The sequence below is a fragment of the Pleurodeles waltl genome, chromosome 5 (genome assembly GCF_031143425.1).
Source record: "Pleurodeles waltl isolate 20211129_DDA chromosome 5, aPleWal1.hap1.20221129, whole genome shotgun sequence".
NCBI lineage: Eukaryota > Metazoa > Chordata > Amphibia > Caudata > Salamandridae > Pleurodeles > Pleurodeles waltl.
In genome coordinates, this window is record NC_090444.1 from 688,921,669 (window position 1) to 688,942,059 (window position 20,391).

General features: G+C 43.2%; 1 protein-coding gene across 4 annotated transcripts in view; it reads left to right on the plus strand.

Annotated features, from left to right (window-relative positions):
* The window catches only part of REV3L (REV3 like, DNA directed polymerase zeta catalytic subunit), a 948,974-nt gene that overhangs the window by 809,361 nt on the left and 119,222 nt on the right, over window positions 1-20,391 (plus strand). For all 4 annotated transcript variants that reach the window (XM_069234598.1, XM_069234599.1, XM_069234600.1 and 1 more), the window contains exon 28: window positions 4,816-4,953. In XM_069234598.1, the coding sequence (XP_069090699.1) occupies window positions 4,816-4,953 (138 nt within the window). The remainder of the gene's footprint in view (window positions 1-4,815; window positions 4,954-20,391) is intronic.

Sequence of the window (20,391 nt, forward strand, 5' to 3'; positions counted from 1 at the left end):
GCTCTCTTTCAGCCCCGTCACACCCCTCCGTTATGTGCCTGCTGCTTCTCTGGGGGGAGGAGTCAGGGAATCATCCTAATTCCTTCTTTTTCTCCCCTCTGCTGCTGCACTTTGCCTCAGGTGTGGCCCTAGGTGCACCCCCTCCCCAGGGCTCTGGCTGGGGCTTCTCTCACCTGGGCTCTGCTGGCTTCCTGTGGGTTAGGGCCTTCACCACCAGCCCCCACTGGTTCCGTGCAGCTGCCTTCTCTGCCTGGATTTCTTCTGCGCTGGGCCCCCCTCTCAGCTTCAGGGGGCCCCCACCTCCGTTGCTCGGCTTTGTTTACTAGGCCCGTCCCATTCAGGGCCACTGGGGCGTCAGTATCGAGCGGTTGCTCTTCCCTCTTCTTCCTGCGTTGCGGAGCGGCGCCGCGCTGGCCTATGCGTCAGCAGCTCCGGGGATCGATTCTGCCCCAGGGAGTGAGCTGTCCGCCCTCCCTATGGTCGGAACGGGCACGCGCCCCCGCTTACTTGAACTGGTCCGTAGTAGACGGGCGCAGTTCCTCTCTGTCGCCGAACGGGGACAGCTGCCGCGTGACTCCGTTGGTTTGAGCCCCCGGCTCGTTCGGGAGGCCCCAGGGCTCGACGGAGCTTCCCGGCTCCTGCTCACCTCAGGTCAGGCACAACCTCCCCACGCGGCACCGCTGTCTCCAACGGCGCCGCGCCGCTTCTTAGGCTCCGGCGCCGAACAGGGACAGCTGCCGCGTGACTATGTTGGTTCGAGCCCCCGGCTAGTTCGGGAGGCCCCAGGGCGCGACGGAGCTTCCCGGCTCCTGCTCACCTCGGGTCGGGCATAACCTCCCCGCGCGGCACCGCCGTCTCCCAGCGGCGTTGCGCCGCTTCTTAGGAGACGGCAGCACTCTTGCGGGGCTCCTTTGGCATGGATAATTGCAAGGCCCCGTCGGAGCACTCGGACTACACGTCCGACATCTTGGCTCTCGTGGCCACGCCCTTCCACCAATTACCTTAATACACAAGGTACTGGAAAAAGTCAGACAACTAGACACAAACCCTATCTTGATAGCCTCTCAGTCGGCTAAACAGACCTGGTAATCGGAACTACTAGAGATGTCCAGGGGACAAATTTGAGCAGTCAAAACAGGTCAGTACCTGCTAACAATGCAGAAAGGGCGAGTGTACCACAAAGAGCCAGCAACGCTCAGCCTAGCGGCATAGCATCCCAATACATAGAGTTCGAGCATTTGCAGCTAACGCCCCGGACAATAAAAATCTTTTAAGGAAGTGAGAAAGCCTACGACAAGAAAATGTTATGCAGCAAAGTTGAAAACCTACATCGACTGGTGCACAAATAGTAGGCGAATGGAAACAAATAAAACACTGGAAATTGTACTAACATACCTCACTCACCTGTTAGATAGCGGCTTCAGCTACTCATCATTAAAGGTAAACCACGCAGAGATAGTAGCATACACCAGGAGCACCTCCTGTAGCAGTTTGTTCACTTCACCCGTAGTGAAGAGGTTTTCATATGGATCAAAGAGAATCGCTCCGCCAAGATCAGTTCCAGATCCTTTGTGGAACTTAAACACAGTATTAACGCAATTAATGGCAAAGCTGTTTGATTTGAGGTCTGCTTTTTGCATCGGCTCAGTCGCACTCAAAACTACATTTCTAATTGCTATCACTTAGTGAGCGAACTGCAAGCACTAACAATATAGGAACTGTACCTGCAGATCCACAAATACAAGGTGGTTCTCAGGACCAACTCTCAATTCCTGCACAAGTTAGCAAGCAGTACTCATGTCAAAGCATACAGCTACCAGTAACCACAAATGGAAAGAACCCTACCCACTTTGGATGTAAGAAGTGCTATAGTATACTATCTGCAAGAAACAAGAGTTTTGTTATGGAAACAGGTTGTTTGTGTCCTTCGCAAAAGCAGCCAAAGGGTTGCCAGTGTCAAAGGGAACTATCTCGGGGTGGATTGTAGAAACAATACAGACTTGCTACTCAAGGGCAGGGAAAACTCTACCGACATGCCCAAAGGCACACTCAAGAAGAAAGAAGGGTGCAATGTTAGCATTCCTAGCAAACGTACCCATGGGCACAATCTGCGCAGCAGCAACATGGGTATCCCTACACACATTTACAAAACATTATTGTGTGGACGTTCAAATGAACAAAGAAGCACAAGTGGGACAAAAAAGTACTGCAGCACCTGTTTCCAAATTTCTCCCTCATTTCATCCCAACCAACCCAAGGGAAGGGATACGGCTATGTAATCTAATGCACAGCATGTGAATCCAGAAAAGGATTCATGCTGCAGAGCGAAATAGTTACTTAACAGTAGGACTAGTTTTGCAGCCTCAAGAGTTTTCTGGATTCACATGTGACCCACCCGCCTCCCCAGAAATGGGAGATAAGGCAACCAGACTGGAACAAGAGAGATAAAACAGAAAGAAGGAAAAATTAAAAGATACAGAAAAAAGGGTCTGAAGATGATGTAGGAAAGTTCCTCTTTTTGACATGGTTACCCCCCCCCACACACTTTTTGCCTGCTATCTGATGAGATTTTGACTGAAAGTGCACTGGGTTCCTACTAACCAGGTCCCCAGTGCCTGATCTCTTCCCCTAAACTATACAATAGTTTACTTCATTGGCAAATCCGTTTGCACCCTCTGTAAGTCACTAGTAAATGGTACCCCCTGGTACCAAGTGCCCGAGGTGCTAAAGGGGATCCCTAAAGGCTGCAGCACGAATTGTGCCACTCTATGGGACCCCTCACCAAGCACATGACAGGCTGCCATTGCAGGCTGCGTGCCTTAATACAGACAAAAGTGAAAACACGACATGACACACAACCTGTGTGCCATGTCCCCTAGCACTGCATGCAATATATGTAAGTCACCCCTACTACAGGCGTTACAGCCCTAAGACAGGGTGCATTATATTACGCGTGAGAGCATATTTGCAAGAGTAGATATGCCCCTGCTACGTCTTTGTCAATTCCTGTCCAGGAAGAGGGTGTATCTTCCCCTCCCACAGGATGACGAACTGATTAGCCTTCCTAAGGCAGCAAGCCTCATAGGGCTGCCACCTTTGAAATGCGAATCAGGCTCCCCTCACAGGAGAGGGAGCCACCCCCATGTCCAGAGCCCACTTGGCACCTGGACAGGCTGGAAAATTAGCTAGCCAGGTAGGCTTGTCTCCTCCAGGCTAGACCATCCCTCAGGTGGGCTAAGCCGAGGTGAACACAATTTTTCCGAGGTAGCCATCTTTGAGATGGCATATCTAGGAATTCTGGGAAAGGGTTATGCCCACTTCACACAGGAAGAAGTCATATAGGGGGGTGTAGTGACCCAAGGGACAGTAGCCAATTTGCTACTTCCCTACACACCACTTATGCCCCTAAATTCAGTATTTAGGGGAGACCGTGGCACCAGAGAAGAAGATCCTGATGATCTAAGAAGCCGTAGGACCCTGAAGAGCCTCAAAAGCAGAAGAGGAGAAAAGAAGCAGCTGATCTGGTACCAATCCCACCGGCCTGTCTGCATTCCTCGTTGAAATCTGCACCAAAGTCGACTTGTCCTCCATCCTCACTCCAGAAACCTGGGAGGACTGCCTGACTTCGAAAAAGACTCAAGACCTCCTGTGAGCAGCAGACCTGTTCTCCAACAAACACACTCCAAAAAAGGGACTCTGAAGCCTCTGGAACTGCCAATACCATACACCTGAAGTCACCTCTGACTTGGTCTTGTAAGTCTTTGTACCTGTTTGCAGAGCATGTTTTTCCTCCCATAGAAGAGCATTGCAGAACTGCGAAAAGTGCACTGCATACACTTTTTAAAGTGAAAAGAATTCCTGTTTAAAACCATACATACCTGTATGATTTTTCTCTAATGCCAAAACATATATACAGATAAAATTGGTGTGGATCTCCTTTTTGAGTTGTGTCTCATTTATTGACTATTGTGTGTATTTCTGGTTGTTTTGCACTTCTCTCTTTTAAACCTACGGCTGCTCGACCACACTACTTCCATATGGAACACTTTGTGATTGCATAGCAAGCCCTGTCCACTCACTGGGGAACCCCTGAACTGTTTACACAATATTGACGTACCACATAAAGGGCCTACAGAGGGTGACTAAGCACAGGAACATCCGGGCCGCTGTCTGACGTCATACATGGGACGGGCATAGCACCAAATGGTGGTCCTCGACGCCCATAAAAAAAAAAAAAAAGAAGAGTAAGAAAGGACAATTCCGGACCCAATAACTAGATGGTGCAATACTGCACAGCATGTAAATCCAGAACACACTTCAGGCTGCAAAACTGCTCCTAGTGGTAAGTAACCATTTTGATCTTCTTCCACCATGTCCTCACTTTTGAGGGATATGTTCTTTGACAAACCTTAATTCCATACTAAAGTTAAAAAACAGATAAACTTCAGACAAAAGTGCTCTTTGATCTATCTTATCTGTAGCATTTTAATATTTTGTATGTTTTTTAGGTATTCTCTAATGTGTAGTAATACTTTGTGGGAATTTCTGATTTTCCATACAATTTGGTTTGTAATGTGGTCAGGTTTCGAGTTGTGACAGCCTGTCAGTCTAGGGAAACAGAGTCGCCCAAAAAGATGTTTGTGAATGGGTTCTCCATTGAGTGTGAGGTTTTAATTTAGTTGATTTTTCAGATAAACAAGCTTGCATGTATTCTGATATAACAACTTCTATGTTTTAAATACACATCGAAAACAGAGTGGAAATTATAAAGCTTTTAAAATGCATTTGCATTGTTTCTCAACTTTACCAATGCAGGTTTATTTGCCATGTGTCTTGCAAACCAAGAAGAGGTATGTGGGTTACATGTATGAAACCCTGGATCAAAAGGACCCAGTATTTGATGCAAAGGGAATAGAGACTGTTCGAAGGGATGCTTGTCCTGCTGTTGGCAAGGTAAAGGAAGACTTGCATATGCTACAGATCAATTAGTCAGGGTATTTAAATAGTGTGAGTGTTTTGTCTTCCTAATGTCATAGTATATAATACGTTGCAGCTCGTTAGACTGGCCATTTGGGATGTGTGCCTCTATAGAATACCTGACACTAACCTACTTGGATGAGTAGGTTTTACCTAGATCTGACATTTTTTTTTTACTCCCCTTGAAAGTGAGATGTTATTAAAGGCCTTAAATGCATGCATATTCTGACGCCCTGATTTTTGAGTTTTTGTTGTCTGGCAATTATTTATGAGGCTAGTGTACCCGATTTATAGTAGTCCAATTTAGCTATTAACAGATTAGACCAAGCATTGGTTTATCCCATAATTTTGTAGGGGTGGGTGCCTGCATGGACATGTTAGAGCACGTAGTCAACAATAAATTACATGTATGAAAGTGACACAGTTGTACCTCTGGTTAATATCTACGAAGGACGCACACAGAGATCTATTTCGTTTTAACCCTGTGCTGGAGCTTGTTTAAAAAAAAAAAAACTCAGTATTCGGTTTTTTAAATTGTTTAAAGTATATATCTTTGACACATTCAGGACTGTGTATTGGAGTGAACCCCGCATCGATATTACATTGCAGTCCGAGGATTCAGTAAACATGTAGTGATATTGAATTTTTGTAACAACTTTTCTTGCTTAATATTTTGTTGCCTTTCTCAAATGGACAAATATAAATCCCGAATGGCTAACCAAGTAAATGATGTCCAGTGTGTCTGGAGTAAGGCCATACCAAATATTTGTGGGTTTCAAAGTGTATGTTGTTTGTACATTTAATTAGGTCATTTGAGCACCGACAACTCAATTTGGGAAAGGTTTATGGTGCTCTGTTTATTTGATGACAGATTTGAAATGCAGGACTGTATGAAAAGTATAAAACTATATATTTTCTAATTCTGTTTGATCAAAGAAATCAGTTGATGAAAACCAGCCTTCCCTTGTTCTAATTGGCGAGCCACTAGAGGCCCCCGAAGTAGACAATTGAAAAAATCTGTTAAAAATCTGACAAAACAAGATAATTCCCTGAAGTCCCTCTCATGCAGGAACATATCATTGCCATGGCTTATCCCCCAGTTTGGCTTTTCTAGGTCTTGTTGCTGTAAGTGTACCAGCCATGTATGGATTTTGGTTGCTAAAAGGTGATAAACCATAAATAGGGCATTTTAGAAATTCGAGAATGCTCCTGCAAGTGAAATGTCTGTTTAGGCCACTTGTCTTTGGGTGTCAAGTATTACCTCTGGTGGTATAGCAGCATACAACAACCACATATTGTTAACACCTACACAACCAAAAGTGTCTGTCTGTCAGGTGCCAGATCGCCATCACTGTACCTGGCCAGCTGGAAGCCACATTGAGTGTATGCAATTTTATTTCTCACAATTTCCATAAAGCATGTATTTCTCTTTGGCTTTCTTTGTATAGGCTAAGATCGTGGTCCCGGTGTATGCACATCTTCTTTTTCCCCTCGTTCTCCTGAGTGGCAGGATACCTGACATGCATAGCTATACATAAATCTCCTGTGTGGAAAAATGTAGCCCCCCTGCCCCTGTGGACGTTTAGAGGCTTTGTAGGCTTTAGCTTCTGGTTTGATAGGAAAACAACCCATGTGTCATAGCGAAACATCCCACAACCATATATTTGTTTTAACATCTAATCATCCTAAGTTATCTATTGCTGGGTGTCAGCCATCTTTAACCTTGAATGACTAACCAGGATGCCTCATTGAATAGGTTGATTCTTTGGGGTTTTGCTGCAAACTTGCATAAAGTGTGTGTTCTTCTTTGGCTTCCTTCACCTGGGATAAGATATGTTGCATTGGTGTGTGCCTATCTTCTCTCTCTTGAGTCTTCAGAGTGTTAAAATACCTGCTATGCGGACATTGGTTGGACTCCTGGCTTCAGCACTTGGCCACAAAATGTATGTGGTACTTGGGAAATCATGAATGCCAAATATGCTACTTTTTAATATAGTATTGTTCCAATGACATGAATAAATGAAGAACAATTGTAAAAGCTTTTCATACATTAAAGCAAGCACCTACCTTATTTTCTGGAGTAAAATTTAATTTTCTAATCAGTACTCATTCACTCATTCTGCTCATCTCGTTGCTGAAGTTTCACCCCATTCTTTTTTTCATACTACAATCGGACTTGGAAAGTAGTTTGGTGTATTGAATCCCATGCCAGAGCGCTTTTGGGTTATAGAGCCTTGAATGATAGCAGGCTACTCTAAAAATTCTACATGTGTTAGCCTTGTTACCATATAGGGTACATCAATTCTGGAACAATGTTTTCTATAAAGGTCAGGGAGGTCAATAAGTTTTCTATATTTGTACACTCCTAAGTATTGCATGGAACCATTTGAACTTCCAAAACATTTCTATATCTTCACACCATACTTAGAATGTTTGAGAGATCTATATTGCTTCAGTGGATGCCTGCCCTTGTAGAGCATGAGAGGTTCATTAATTGAGATGTTCTTGGTAGGGATATACACCAAAGGGAAACACACAAGAAGGGGTCAAATAGAGGTCTAATTTTGTGTATGTGTTTTTTGGGGAGTGCCCTTAGAATTGTATTTGAAATGAAAACATTGTCGTAGATTTTGATAACGATTCCTACCCATTATGGAAGGAAACAAAGTAGTGGAGAACAGGATGTCTTGACCAAAATGACTTAATGTTATTTTTCCTGACAAGGCCCATTGCTAGTGGAAGGCAGATTTTTTTTATTTCAGCTATTTATGTGAAAACCCTTGACTATGACCTTGCATTTGGAAATACACATGAAGATGGTGCTGGAAAAAACTCTTCTGCTTGCAGATTTGTCTAGCTAACTGTTTCAAGAAGAGTGTTGCTGAAATGCAATTTAAAGATTTGAATTGGTCCGAAATGCTGTACTTCGACTCTAGCAGCTGCAGGGAACTGTGAAATGATGGGTGTAATAAAGATAGACTCCAGGGTTGAGTTTTAAGTAGGTTCCTTATTGGAGAGCATCCCATCCATAACATGTAGCATCCGAGTTCAACAGCAACTGGCATCAGAACATCCCAGATGAATTACATTAGTTTAGGAATTCAACTACATTCTATATTTTGAGTGTACATTTACAAATCAACACTGCCTGTCAATGCAGAAACAAGCATTGGACCACCCAAACAATATGAAAGTATACTTTACTGAATACCACACACCTTCTTCCTTACAGACAAAACCACAAATCAGTGAACAAAAAAACGGAATAAAGTTACTAGCAACTACAGCGCAAAAAGAGTGAGAAGTATAAGTTAAGAAAATAATCCACCAGAAAAGGGATTACATATGGTAGTAGAATTCACACTGATTCATTTACCTTGTATTTCAGAACTGTATTAAGGTTCCAGATTCTTCCATCTTCTACCTTTATAGCATTGCGAAAAAGTTTGCTTATTTTGTTTGGACCCATGAACGTGGGTTCACTTTTTGATAGCACAGATTTCTTTATCTTTGTCAGTACTAGGTCACCAGGTGACACATCCAGTTTCTTCACACTCTTCTGAGAATCATAATTCTCTTTGAACTTTTCAACGCAATTTCTTTCCCTTTCATTACCATTTTCATGGGCTCCCATGACATATTCTCATCCTTACCCCAGCACACCCAACCTGGGGACAACACAGTATTAGCTTTTCTTCCTCTAAATACCTCCAAAGGAACTTCTCCAGTGGTTGTGTGAGGAGAGAACCTATACGCATATGAAAACCTCTTCAATCCCTCCTTCCAATTCCTTCCAGCAGTCATCTCCAGTTGAATACATTTTTTGATTTCTTTATTGATTTTCCCAACAGTACCATTTCCTTCAGGATGGTACAATTAGCACTTCCTGTACTTGATTCCATTCCTGTGTAAGAATTCCTACATTTCAAATGATACAAATTGCAGACCATTGTCTGCCAGTAAGGTGTTAGGAAGTCCCTCTCGGTTAAATATTCCACTTACAAATTCAGTAATATTCCTTGTTTCAAAGCTACTGACAATTCCTTTCTCTACCCAGCGAGAGAATTGATCAATCATTATTAAGAGGCAGTTGGAGCCTCCTCTAGTATGTACTGGCCCAACAATATCTAAAGCCACAACATCACAAGTTTTAGTCGGAAAATCTCTACAACACATGGGGGAATTACTCATTTCATACACTTTGTCACTACTACAACAGTCAGGACATACTCTGATCAACCTTTCTATCATCAAATCCATTCCTGGCCATCAATAATTGAGACGTATCCTGACTTTTGTATTACTTCAAATGAACACAAGCTTTATTCGGTCAATTAACCATCAAAGCATCATAAAACATTAAAAACTCATTTTATAACCTGCACAATCATTTGTTTTACTTATTCCTTGATATCCCTCATGGCCTAAAGTCATGATTTTGCCTATCAACTCAGTTGGCACAGCAAGCCTTAAACCTCTCAAAATTATTCCACCATCAACTGACAATTCATCTTTCACTCTCCAGTAAATTTTTAGCATGTGATCGTTTTACATTTCCGATTTCTACCCTTTGTGTAGAGCCTCATTCACTTGTTGTAATGTTGGATCTCCAGCAACAGCCGGATCCATTCCTCTTGTAACACACAACCTTCCGTGTAGTTTAACTTTCTGCACATCTTCCTGAATCTCTTTTTCGACCACAGAACTGAGTCTCAAAAGACAATCTGCAATTTTATTTCTTGATCCTGGAACATAATGCACACTAAACAAAAATCCTGAAGACCCACAATCCATTTACAAATCCTCATGGATATCATGTCTAGTCCCTTCTTAGTAAGCACTCCAACCAGCGGTTTGTGATCAATGTATGTGTCCAATTCTCTTCCCGATACAATTTTGTTAAATTTCTTTAGTTACCAGAATACACTTAAAGCTTCCTTCTAGGTCATGTAATACTTCTCTTCAGCTCCACGTAGTGACCTGGAAATGTATGCACTTGACCTACTTTTGGTTTCTATTCCCTTTTGTGCTAGCATCTGTCATTGTGATACGCTCCTTGGTGGGATCAAAACAACTTAAATTGTCAACTTCAGCCATTTCATTTTCATGCTTGAAAATTCTGTCTTACATTCATCATCATACACAAACTCAACCCCCCCCCCCTTTTTTTTTTTTTTTTTAGCTATTTTCTCATTTTAAGTGCTTTAGAAGGCAAGTTTGGCAAACATTTTGCATGAAACTCCACCGTTCCAAAGAATGACAAATCATCCTTTTTCCTAGGCCTATGTAAATTCATTACATTAGTGATTCAATCCCTTTTTGGAAAGAGACCCTCAGAATTTATTTTATGATCTAAATACTCAATTTCAGTATTCCCAAAAGAGCATTTACTCAACTTGAGGGTTAATCCACTATTTCTCAATATACCCAATACTTCCGTGCTTAGTGTCACCATAGATTAAAATATCATCTTGAAAGCACTTGACACTCAACATGCTTCCAAACAGCCAGTACATAATGCGCTGAAAAGCAGTGGCTGCTGATAATAATCCAAAGGGCATCTGCACTAAACAATACTTCTCAGAAGGAGTTATGAATGTGGTGTAGTCCCTGCAGTCAGGATGTAGGTTGATCTGATAGTAAGCAGCGGTTAAGTCCAAGGAGGTGAAGTACTTAGCACCATAAAGAAGTGAGACCATCTCAGTTATGTTGGGAAGAGGGAAGTGATCACTTAGTACACACCTGTTGAGAGCTCTCAGATCCACACACAACCTGATCCAGACGGAATGTTACGGTGTGCGTACAATGGGTGAAACTCATTCGGAACTCTCAACAGGTTCAATCACTACCTCTCTATACAACGTTTAATTCTTGCTCTCTACAGCATCCCTTATGGAAATTAGAATAGAGCACACTTTTGCAACATCTTGTGTAGCTCCTTGCCTCAGTTTTATCTGATGTACATACCTTCTCAAGCAACCCATTTTTTCACTAAAGACTTCATGGAAGTCATCATGAATCTGGCAGCATCGTCTGCATCTTGAACCTAAAGTTCTTGTACATTTTTAACTGCAATCCTTTTATATACTCTTCTTTGATCATAACAGTAGTGGGAGAGTTTGGATCTAATATGATTCCTAATTCTTTTTGATGTGGCCAACTTAGCACACTGTCCCCCCTCACTAGAACGTAAATCTTCCCATTAATAGAATTCGTTTTGAATTTAATCTCAGATTCGAAATACCCTCTTTAAGATCTGTTGTTTGCCCACTATAATCTCCTGGCACTACATCAGGTTCTTTCAAATTGATTTTGTCACTAAGTTCTTTGTCAAGAAAGTTATTTGAAATCAACATGGGCCACACTCCAGAATCAAACAATGTTTCAACTTTTACATTTTCTATAACATTGTGATCCTTGAACTGTTTTATAGACTCATCAGGGATGAATACAGACAAAAAACAATTGTCTACAAATGTCACAGATTCTTGAGTAGGGCTTTTGGGCGACCTACAGCACTAAGCAAAATGACCTTTTTTGTTACAAATTTTGCATACAACATTCTAAGCAGGATACTTTCTGAATGAGGCGAAATGCCCCACGTTCCCAAATATATAACATTCACCATTCTTGAACTTGGTAGGTTGGTTTTGTGCACCTTTGTTATCTCCTTTACTATCATCTTTAGTCTTACTCTCATCTCCTTTCACATTTACTTTACTGACATTAATGTTTTTACTCTTCTCCAATTTTTCCACACAAGCTAACGTGTGGTCAACTTGTTTTGCAATAGAAATTACTTCATGTAAGGAAGGATCATCCTTCACTCACAATTCATATCTGATTTTGTTGCTGTGATATTTCATCATGAATTGATCTCTGATGGGTTCCTCCAGTGTACAACCAAAGTTAAAGGTGGAACTCATTTTCTTAAGCCTGTGACATACTCTTCCACACTTTTATTAGGTCTCTGTTCTCTCATTGCAAAGTGGTATCACTCAAGTATACTACTACCTTTAAAAAGGTAGTGCAAAAATCTAACTTCTTCAGGCACATTTCAAATTAATTCAGAACTGCAACTTCATCACCTAAATCTGTAAGATTTTCAAATATTTTTATGACCTTCACTTCCCAAAAAGCATAACATATTAGAAGTCTTTCTTTCACTTGAAAGACTAATCCCACAAACTCTAGAACATTTTGTATAGTGAAGATTGGAAGGCATCCACAACGCACACAAGAATTGTTTAAAAATAACATAAACAGAACTGCTGATAAATTGCAAAACTCCTGCATTCTTAACTCCTACAGAGGTGCTTTACAGGAGCAGAAAAACGGACACAAGGAATATAAAGTCTGGTCATTTTAAATGTTATCTTTGTATATTTGGGTCACTAAATAACTAGCACATGCTATCTTTTAAGGCATGCCAGTCGCCGAGGAATAGAACAGTGCAGGCTAAAATTACCTGGTGTGCCTGACACCATTGTAAAGACAAGGACAGTTGTGCTTGTCACTGATGCAAAGAAGGAACAGACAAACATGGGCGTGACTGTCACCCTAGAAAGATGGATAGCAACAAGCACAGGCGTGCCTTTCGCGGTTGGAAACAGGATGCAAAAACAGATACAAACAGGCGTGCCTGCTGCAAAGTTGAAAGACAGCTAAGCGAAGATTACCATCTAGACATGCAGTGCGCAGTTACAATTGGAGTTAGGCCCTGTACAAGTAACGTCGCAAGAAAACAAGGACATCAGTTTCCAAGGAAAGTTGACCGTAGAGATCAGTGGAGTCCGTGTCTGTCAGGTGGAATCTCCTGAGGATAGCGGAACCATGGAGAGTGAAATTCAGTACGTAATGCCTTTGCAGTTAAATAATGCAATTGACATGAGCTTGCGGGCGTGGTCACTGTCGAAATGAATTTTTTTTTACCAATCCTGACCCGTAAACTTAACCACAGCAACCAATAAGTTGAATGTGCTGTATAATAAAATTCACTGTCTGCAGTCTCCAGTTTACACAATGCTGTATAACAAAGATGTCCATCAGCGTTTTAGTCTATGGTGATCCTTGAATTCTGTGAATCCGGCAGTATGGTGTTCCCATCTTAAAATTAAAGCAGTCAAGGGTTTCCCTAGAAAATGCTAGTCAATGGAAGTAGATGCTGAGATGCTCTCCCATCCTTATCACCAGCGTAATAAAGATAGACTCCAGGGTTGAGTTTTAAGTAGGTTCTTTATTGGAGAGCATCCCATCCATAACGTGTAGCATCCGAGTTCAACAGCAACTGACATCAGAGCTTCGCAAATGAATTTCATCAGTTCTGGAATGCTATTACATTCTAGATTATCCTATTTATAAATCAACACTGCATTTCAGTGCAGAAACAAGCATAGAACTACACAAATAATATGAAAGAATACTTTACTGAATACCACAATGGGCTGATAATAGTTTGGAGGAGTCCATTGATAGACTGGTTAATTGGTTAGGACATGCAGTGATATTGGAAGATGAACAGGGTTCATACCTATTGTCCTGGGACACATTGCATTTCTTTGGGTTCTACTGACTCACTGGACAGATTGCAAAAAGTTTAAAACACAGACTGTTGTTCTGGGGCTCTTTGAGAATGTGTTGTTGGTTTGGCATACATTCATCACTGTTGTCATATTCGTCCCCTCTGGAAATATATTGTGAACCTGGGTCTTCCGCAGCACTGTTCTGACAGTTGCTTATCATCACTGATTTCTGAATGTAATTCTTCTGTATCTGCAGCTATCAACATTTCTGCTACCTGCCAGTTGTAATAATGTTTTGTTCAGACAATAGGGGCTGAAAGTAGGTATGCTAGGGGTGCTGCAGCACCCCCAGAAATAATCAAGCTGGAGTTCAGAAGGTTCATGAGCAATAAAGATGCCTTTACATGTTCTGTTTATCTTGTCTCATTTGCTGTGCATTCAGAGACAAAGGTCAAATATCAGGCTACGCCTTCTGACAAGTTGCTTCTTATTCAGAAAGTGGAAGTGTACTTTTATTTCTCCTACTGCAAAGTGAGAGGGATTTGTAAAAGTGATCTAGTTGACAACCCTGCTGGGGTACAGTAAATGAAGGGAAATGTTGTAGCATGTCAGTTTTTTCGAACACACAGTAACATGTGAATATTGGGAAAATGAACTATACATGTTTTTCAAATTATATCAGCAATTAGGAAAGCACAAATAAAGCACTTTGATTGTAATTCTGAAGTATGATAAAATCTAAGATTTTAATAGGAATAAAACAAACCAAGAGACTTTATGTTGGTGTTGCACACATGTAAATATATACTGAAACCCGATTTGCACACATTAAACTTTTTGTGCTATATAGTTTTACCAGTAAAACCTTATGTCTACACAAACTTAGTGGCCATTTCAACAGAAAATGTGCTGCCTGTAAAAGACAGTGCATGACCACACGAGTGCCCCAAAATGCACCACCAGCTACATACCACATCCTTACCACTCGCCTACAGAATGGGCGTAGCACATCAGCCGCACTTCTTTTTGTATGTTGCTTGGATTTTTCACAGTGCCTTTGACCTCAGTGTGTAACTTTAACAACAGCACCACCACTCTGTAAATTGTTCCAGCACCACTTGTTCAAACTGTATTAGTTTTTGGACTGTGTCTTTGTCATAAGGGCTAAGATTATCCATGAAACATGATACAACACATGTTCTAGTGAACTTTTATTGATTTTTTGATTATCAGAATAAAGAGTATGGTCTCCAAATAAAGTATAGTGTACTAATTTTAACTGTGAACATGAGTGTGCATGAACTTCTGGATACAAGTGTGTAGTGATGTGAAAATAACAACTGTATGTATGTATGTGCCTCTTATACTGTGCAAACCTAGCCAACAGGCAGCAGAGCGCTCTACACCAGTAAAGACCCAGTCAGTGGATTATTAGATGGGTAGCTGGTTTCTAAGAATGAAAGTGGGCTATCTTTGTGGGAGTATAACTGTGAGTATAAAATCTTTTTAGTTTTTCTCTGTCCTGCAGAAACTCTGTCTGCCTGTCCCTACCTCAAGCAGAGGAATTTTCTTCATTTCCCTTCACACTACCTTTTTCTTTGTGTTTTGATCCATTGCTCTTTAACTGTGGTAGTGATCTTACCAAACTGACCTTGCCAGCAAAATCATATATTTTTCTGAATATAAGAATCCTTCTTTTCCCTTCCCCACCACTCAGCGAGAGAAGCAGTTGATGACTGGCTATCTGACAGAAATCTGAGCCACAGCAAGTGAACCGGAAACCAGTGCTCTCTTTGATGGTGTAAGGAAATGCCTCCTGGGCATGGTTATCCCCTAACTTTTTGCCTTTGCTGATGCTAAGTTTTGATTGAAAGTGTGCTGGGACCCTGCTAACCAGGCCCCAGCACCAGTGTTCTTTCCCTAAACTGTACCTTTGCTTCCACAATTGGCACAGCCCTGGCACTCAGAAAAGTCCATTGTAACTGGTACCCTCGTACCAAGGGCCCTGATGCCAGGGAAAGTCTCTAAGAGCTGCAGCATGTCTTATGCCGCCCTGGGGACCCCTCACTCCGCACATGCTCACTGCCTCACCGCTTGTGGGAAGAAAAAGACTAAGTCGACATGGCACTCCCCTCAGAGTGCCATGCCAACCTCACACTGCCTGTGGCATAGATAAGTCACCCCTCTAGCAGGCCTTACAGCCCTAAGGCAGGATGCACTATACCACAGGTGAGGGCATATGTGCATGAGCACTATGCCCCTACGGTGTCTAAGCAAAACCTTAGACATTGTACGTGAAGGGTAGCCATAAGAGTATATGGTCTGGGAGTTTGTCAAACACGAACTCCACAGTTCCATAATGGCTACACTGAAAAGTGGGAAGTTTGGTATCAAACTTTTCTGCACAATAAATGCACACTGATGCCTGTGTGCAATTTATTGTAACACACACCCAGAGGGCATCTTAGAGATGCCCCCTGAATACCAATCCGACTTCTGGTGTAGGCTGACCAGTTTCTGACAGCCTGCCACACACCAGACATGTTGCTGGCCACATGGGGAGAGTGCCTTTGTCACTCTGTGGCCAGGAACAAAGCCTGTACTGGGTGGAGGTGCTTCACACCTCCCGCTGCAGGAACTGTAACACCTGGTGGTGAGCCTCAAAGGCTCACCCCTTTTGTTACAGCGCCACAGGGCATCCCAGCTAGTGGAGATGCCCACCCCTCCGGCCACTGCCCCCACTTTTGGCGGCAAGGCTGGAGGAGATAATGAGAAAAACAAGGAAGAGTCACCCACCAGTCAGGATAGCCCCTAAGGTGTCCTGAGCTGAGATGACCCTTGCCTTTAGAAATCCTCCTTCTTAGTTTTGGGGGATTCCCCCAATAGGATTAGGGATGTGCCCCCCTCCCCACAGGAAGGAGGCACAAAGTGGGTGTAGCCACCCATTGGCTACTGCCCTCCCACACCTAAACACCCCCCTAAATTTAGTATTTAGGTGCACCCCAGATCCCAGGAAATCAGATTCCTGCAACCTGAAGAAACAAGAAGGACTGCTGACCTACAAGCCTGCAGAGAATACGGACGATGACAACTGCTTTGGTCCCAGCCCTACCGGCCTGTCTCCAACTTTGAAAACCTGCAACCAGTGACACATCCAACAGAGACCAGCGACCATTGAAGCCTCAGAGGACTGCCCTTTACTAAAGGACCAAGAAACTCCTGTGAGCAGCGTCTCTGCTCAAAACCAGCAACTTCTTTGCAACAAAGAAGCAACTTTCCAAGACTACACCTTTCCCGCCGGAAGCGTGAGACTTCATACTCTGCACCCGACGCCTCCGGCTCGAGATCCAGAGAACAACTACCACAGGGAGGACTCCCTGGCAACTGCAAGCCTGTGAGTAGCCAGAGACGACCCCCCCTGAACCCGAACAGCGACGACTGCAGAGAGAATCCAGAGGCTCCCCCTGACCGTGACTGCCTGTAACAAGGGACCCGACACCTGGAACCAGCACTGCACCCGCAGGCCCCAGGACCTAAAGGAACCGAACCTCAGCGCAGGAGTGACCCCCAGACGACCCTCTGCCTAGCCCAGGTGGTGGCTGTCCCGAGAAACCCCCCTGTGCCTGCCTGCACCGCTAGAGTGACCCCCAGGTCGCTCCATAACGCGACGCCTTCTTTGCACACTGCACCCGGCCGCCTCTGTGCCGCTGACGGTGCGTTTTGTGTGTCTACTTGTGTCCCCCCCAGTGCTCTACAAACCAACCCCCCTGCCCCCGGTCTGCTACGAGGACGCAGGTACTTACCTGCTGGCAGACTGGAATCGGAGCACCCCTGTTCTCCATAGGCGCCTATGTGTTTTGGGCACCTCTTTGACCTCTGCTCCTGACCTGCCCTGCCCTGAGCTGCTGGTGTGGTAACTTTGGGGTTGACTTGAACCCCCAATGGTGGGCTGCCTATGCACCAGAACTGAGACTTGTAAGTATTTTACTTACCTCACAAACTAACCTTTACTTACCTCCCCCAGGAACTATTGATTTTTGCACTGTGTCCACTTTAAAAATAGCTTATTGCCATTTTTTACAAAGACTGTATATGATATTGCTTTGATTCAAAGTTCCCAAGTTACCTAAGTGAAGTACCTTGCATTTTATGTGTTTACTTCAAATCTTGAACCTGTGGTTCTTAAAATAAACTAAGAAAATATATTTTTTTATATAAAAACCTAGTGGCCTGGAGTAGGTCTTTGAGTGTGTGTTCCTCATTTATTTCCTGTGTGTGTACAACAAATGCGTAAGACTACCCTCTGATAAACCGAATGCTCGACCGCACTACCACAAAATAGAGCATTAGAATTATCTAATTTTGCCACTATCTTACCTCTAAGGGGAACCCTTGGACTCTGTGCACACTATTTCTTACTTAGAAATAGTATATACAGAGCCAACTTCCTATAGATGGGTTTCTGGTTCAAGTAGAGAGTCGCTGCTTCCTGGCCAGGAGCGTGCATGGTATTTCTTGACTGGTGTCTTTCTCCAGTCACCTCTGCCTGAATAGTCAGATGCCCAGAAGTGAAGCAGAACACCACACTGTCTGTGATCAGGTTCTGCCTCACTGGCTCCCAGCTATCTCTGGGCATCATGCACATGGTAAGAACGTTCCTTCTAAGGGGGAGAACTCAAGATCCCTGCATTTGAATATGCCATATATATACATCATAAGGACATACTGGGCACACCCTTTCTCGAAGTATACATGCAACAAAATGGCAGAAGGGTTAATGTGGCAGAGAAATTGTTAGAAATTGTTAATTACACAATCATTTTGTTCTACTTGCAGGATATTTCACCTGGTGCATTATTTATTTTTTATATACAGGATTCAGTACATGATAAACTAAGAAATAAAACCTGACAGTAAGAGTTGTGGAGTGCTTTCACATCAGAATAGAAAGATGGCAAGGAAGATATGTTAAACAAAACAGTTTGAAGTAACAGTTAAAGTCCCCCATTACGATTCTGAATGCGTCAGGTGGGACAGATGCAAAATGTCTGTTAACTAAGTCAGTGGTGGCCAAGTCAGCCCTACTATAGTCATTCCTACAGTAGATATTGTATAGCCACAAGGAAACCCCCTTCTCAAACTGCAGATTCACACACAGAACGTCAGGGGAGCATAAATCAACCAATGTCGCCAAGCCCCCTGACTGTCGGCCCCTCTTTCCTGAAAGGGCAGGTTGGTCAAAACAGACAAACCCAGATCGAAATAAGAAACCTGTTGCCCAGGTCTCCTGAAAAGCAAAAATTTCAAATTGGTCCTCAAAGCTAGCCCATTATGAGCAATCTAGCTTATTTGCCAGACTAGCTATATTCCAGGATAAGAGTTTTATACTCTCCTTAAACAGTAGGAAAAGTGGAGGCCTACAAAGCAATTACGCCATCCTGGACCAATGTATCTGGACCCTTAGCTACAGTGGTATCAGTCTTCCATCCCCCTACCAAGGGACAACTAACATGGCTGGAGCCCAACCACTCAGCTACAACAGTGTTATCCCTTATGTCCCTAATATCCCTGATCTCAGCCTTTATGTTCCATCTTGCCCGAGCATCCCTTGATGTAGCATTAGTCATTGGCGTCTAATCCTCTTAGGGGTGTAAACCTATTGTGTATTGTAACAGGGAAATCCTCCCCCTCATTCTCTCTTTTTGGCTGGAGCCTCTTAGCACCCCTGCTGTTGGGCTGAATAGGTATGTGTCCTGACTGAACCAGCTGGGTGCCTATAGTTGATAACCACGCAGTCTCCTTCTATGGTTTTAAATGAGTGACCTATCCAACCAATCCTCTGCACCAATAAAATATCATCAGTTTGTGCATGGAAAAGTCAACAGTGCTGGCATGCCTACGACACACTTTGTTCTTAATTACCATATTGCTCTCTATTTTACTATGGGCTAAAGGAGGTACACCAACTAAAACTGCCTTATAAGGACAGCAATCTGGTTGCAGGGACAAGTAAGACTGGGAACCCATTCCAGATGGCTGCAGCCTCTGCCCTCATGGAAGTAATACATCCTTCCCAATCCCCTCCTATCTGGTGGAGACTTCCTCCCCAGATACTCAACCTCTGGTACACTACAGTCTGGTGTGAACGTAGTTTTACCCCTGAGAACCACACCTACAGGGATAACATCTCTAATACTCGACTCCACTGGTAGTGTGTTACTTGGCGTAGTGTTTGGTGTAGTGCGATCAGTACGATCTGGCATTGAGATGCGGCATGGCCCCACATCTGGGGGTATTTGCCTAGGCATTGGGGTTGGGGCTGTGGCAGGGCAGGAGCTAGGGGGCCAGCAGAGTCTCGATGATAGAAATATTAAGACTCTTCAGGTTTCCTCTAGCATACTAATCGTATCTACAAAGGGTGCAATCGCAGCCTTCACTATGCGCTCAACTTCAGCAATGGCCTCACCCAAGCCCACATTGGCAGCCACAGCACTGTCAAATAAGTCTGTTGGACACTCTTAGGCTTAGGCTTGGGATTGGGGTTAAACCTAGCCCACCCCAGGCTTTGTTAAACTGAAATCTTCAACAGCAATCCTAGACTGATACTTTCCTTTCCGAAAACAGATAGTCAAGTAAAGTGATGGGATTTAAAAAAACCTGGCTCAGAAAAGGTGTTCTGCACCGTCTTTTTTTTCTGGTAGACCCTGTGTTTTTTTCTAATGATCTCCACAGAGCTGGGAGTCCTGTGAAGGTGATCTATCTTTTTAAAGTTCTTGAATGTTCTATTAACCTGATGACTGTTGACTAACCAAAGCACATGCACTTTCTCTCTGAGAGTGGCTATCTCCCACTCAGCTATGCAGTGACTCATGGTTTTGATGGCAAATTTTTA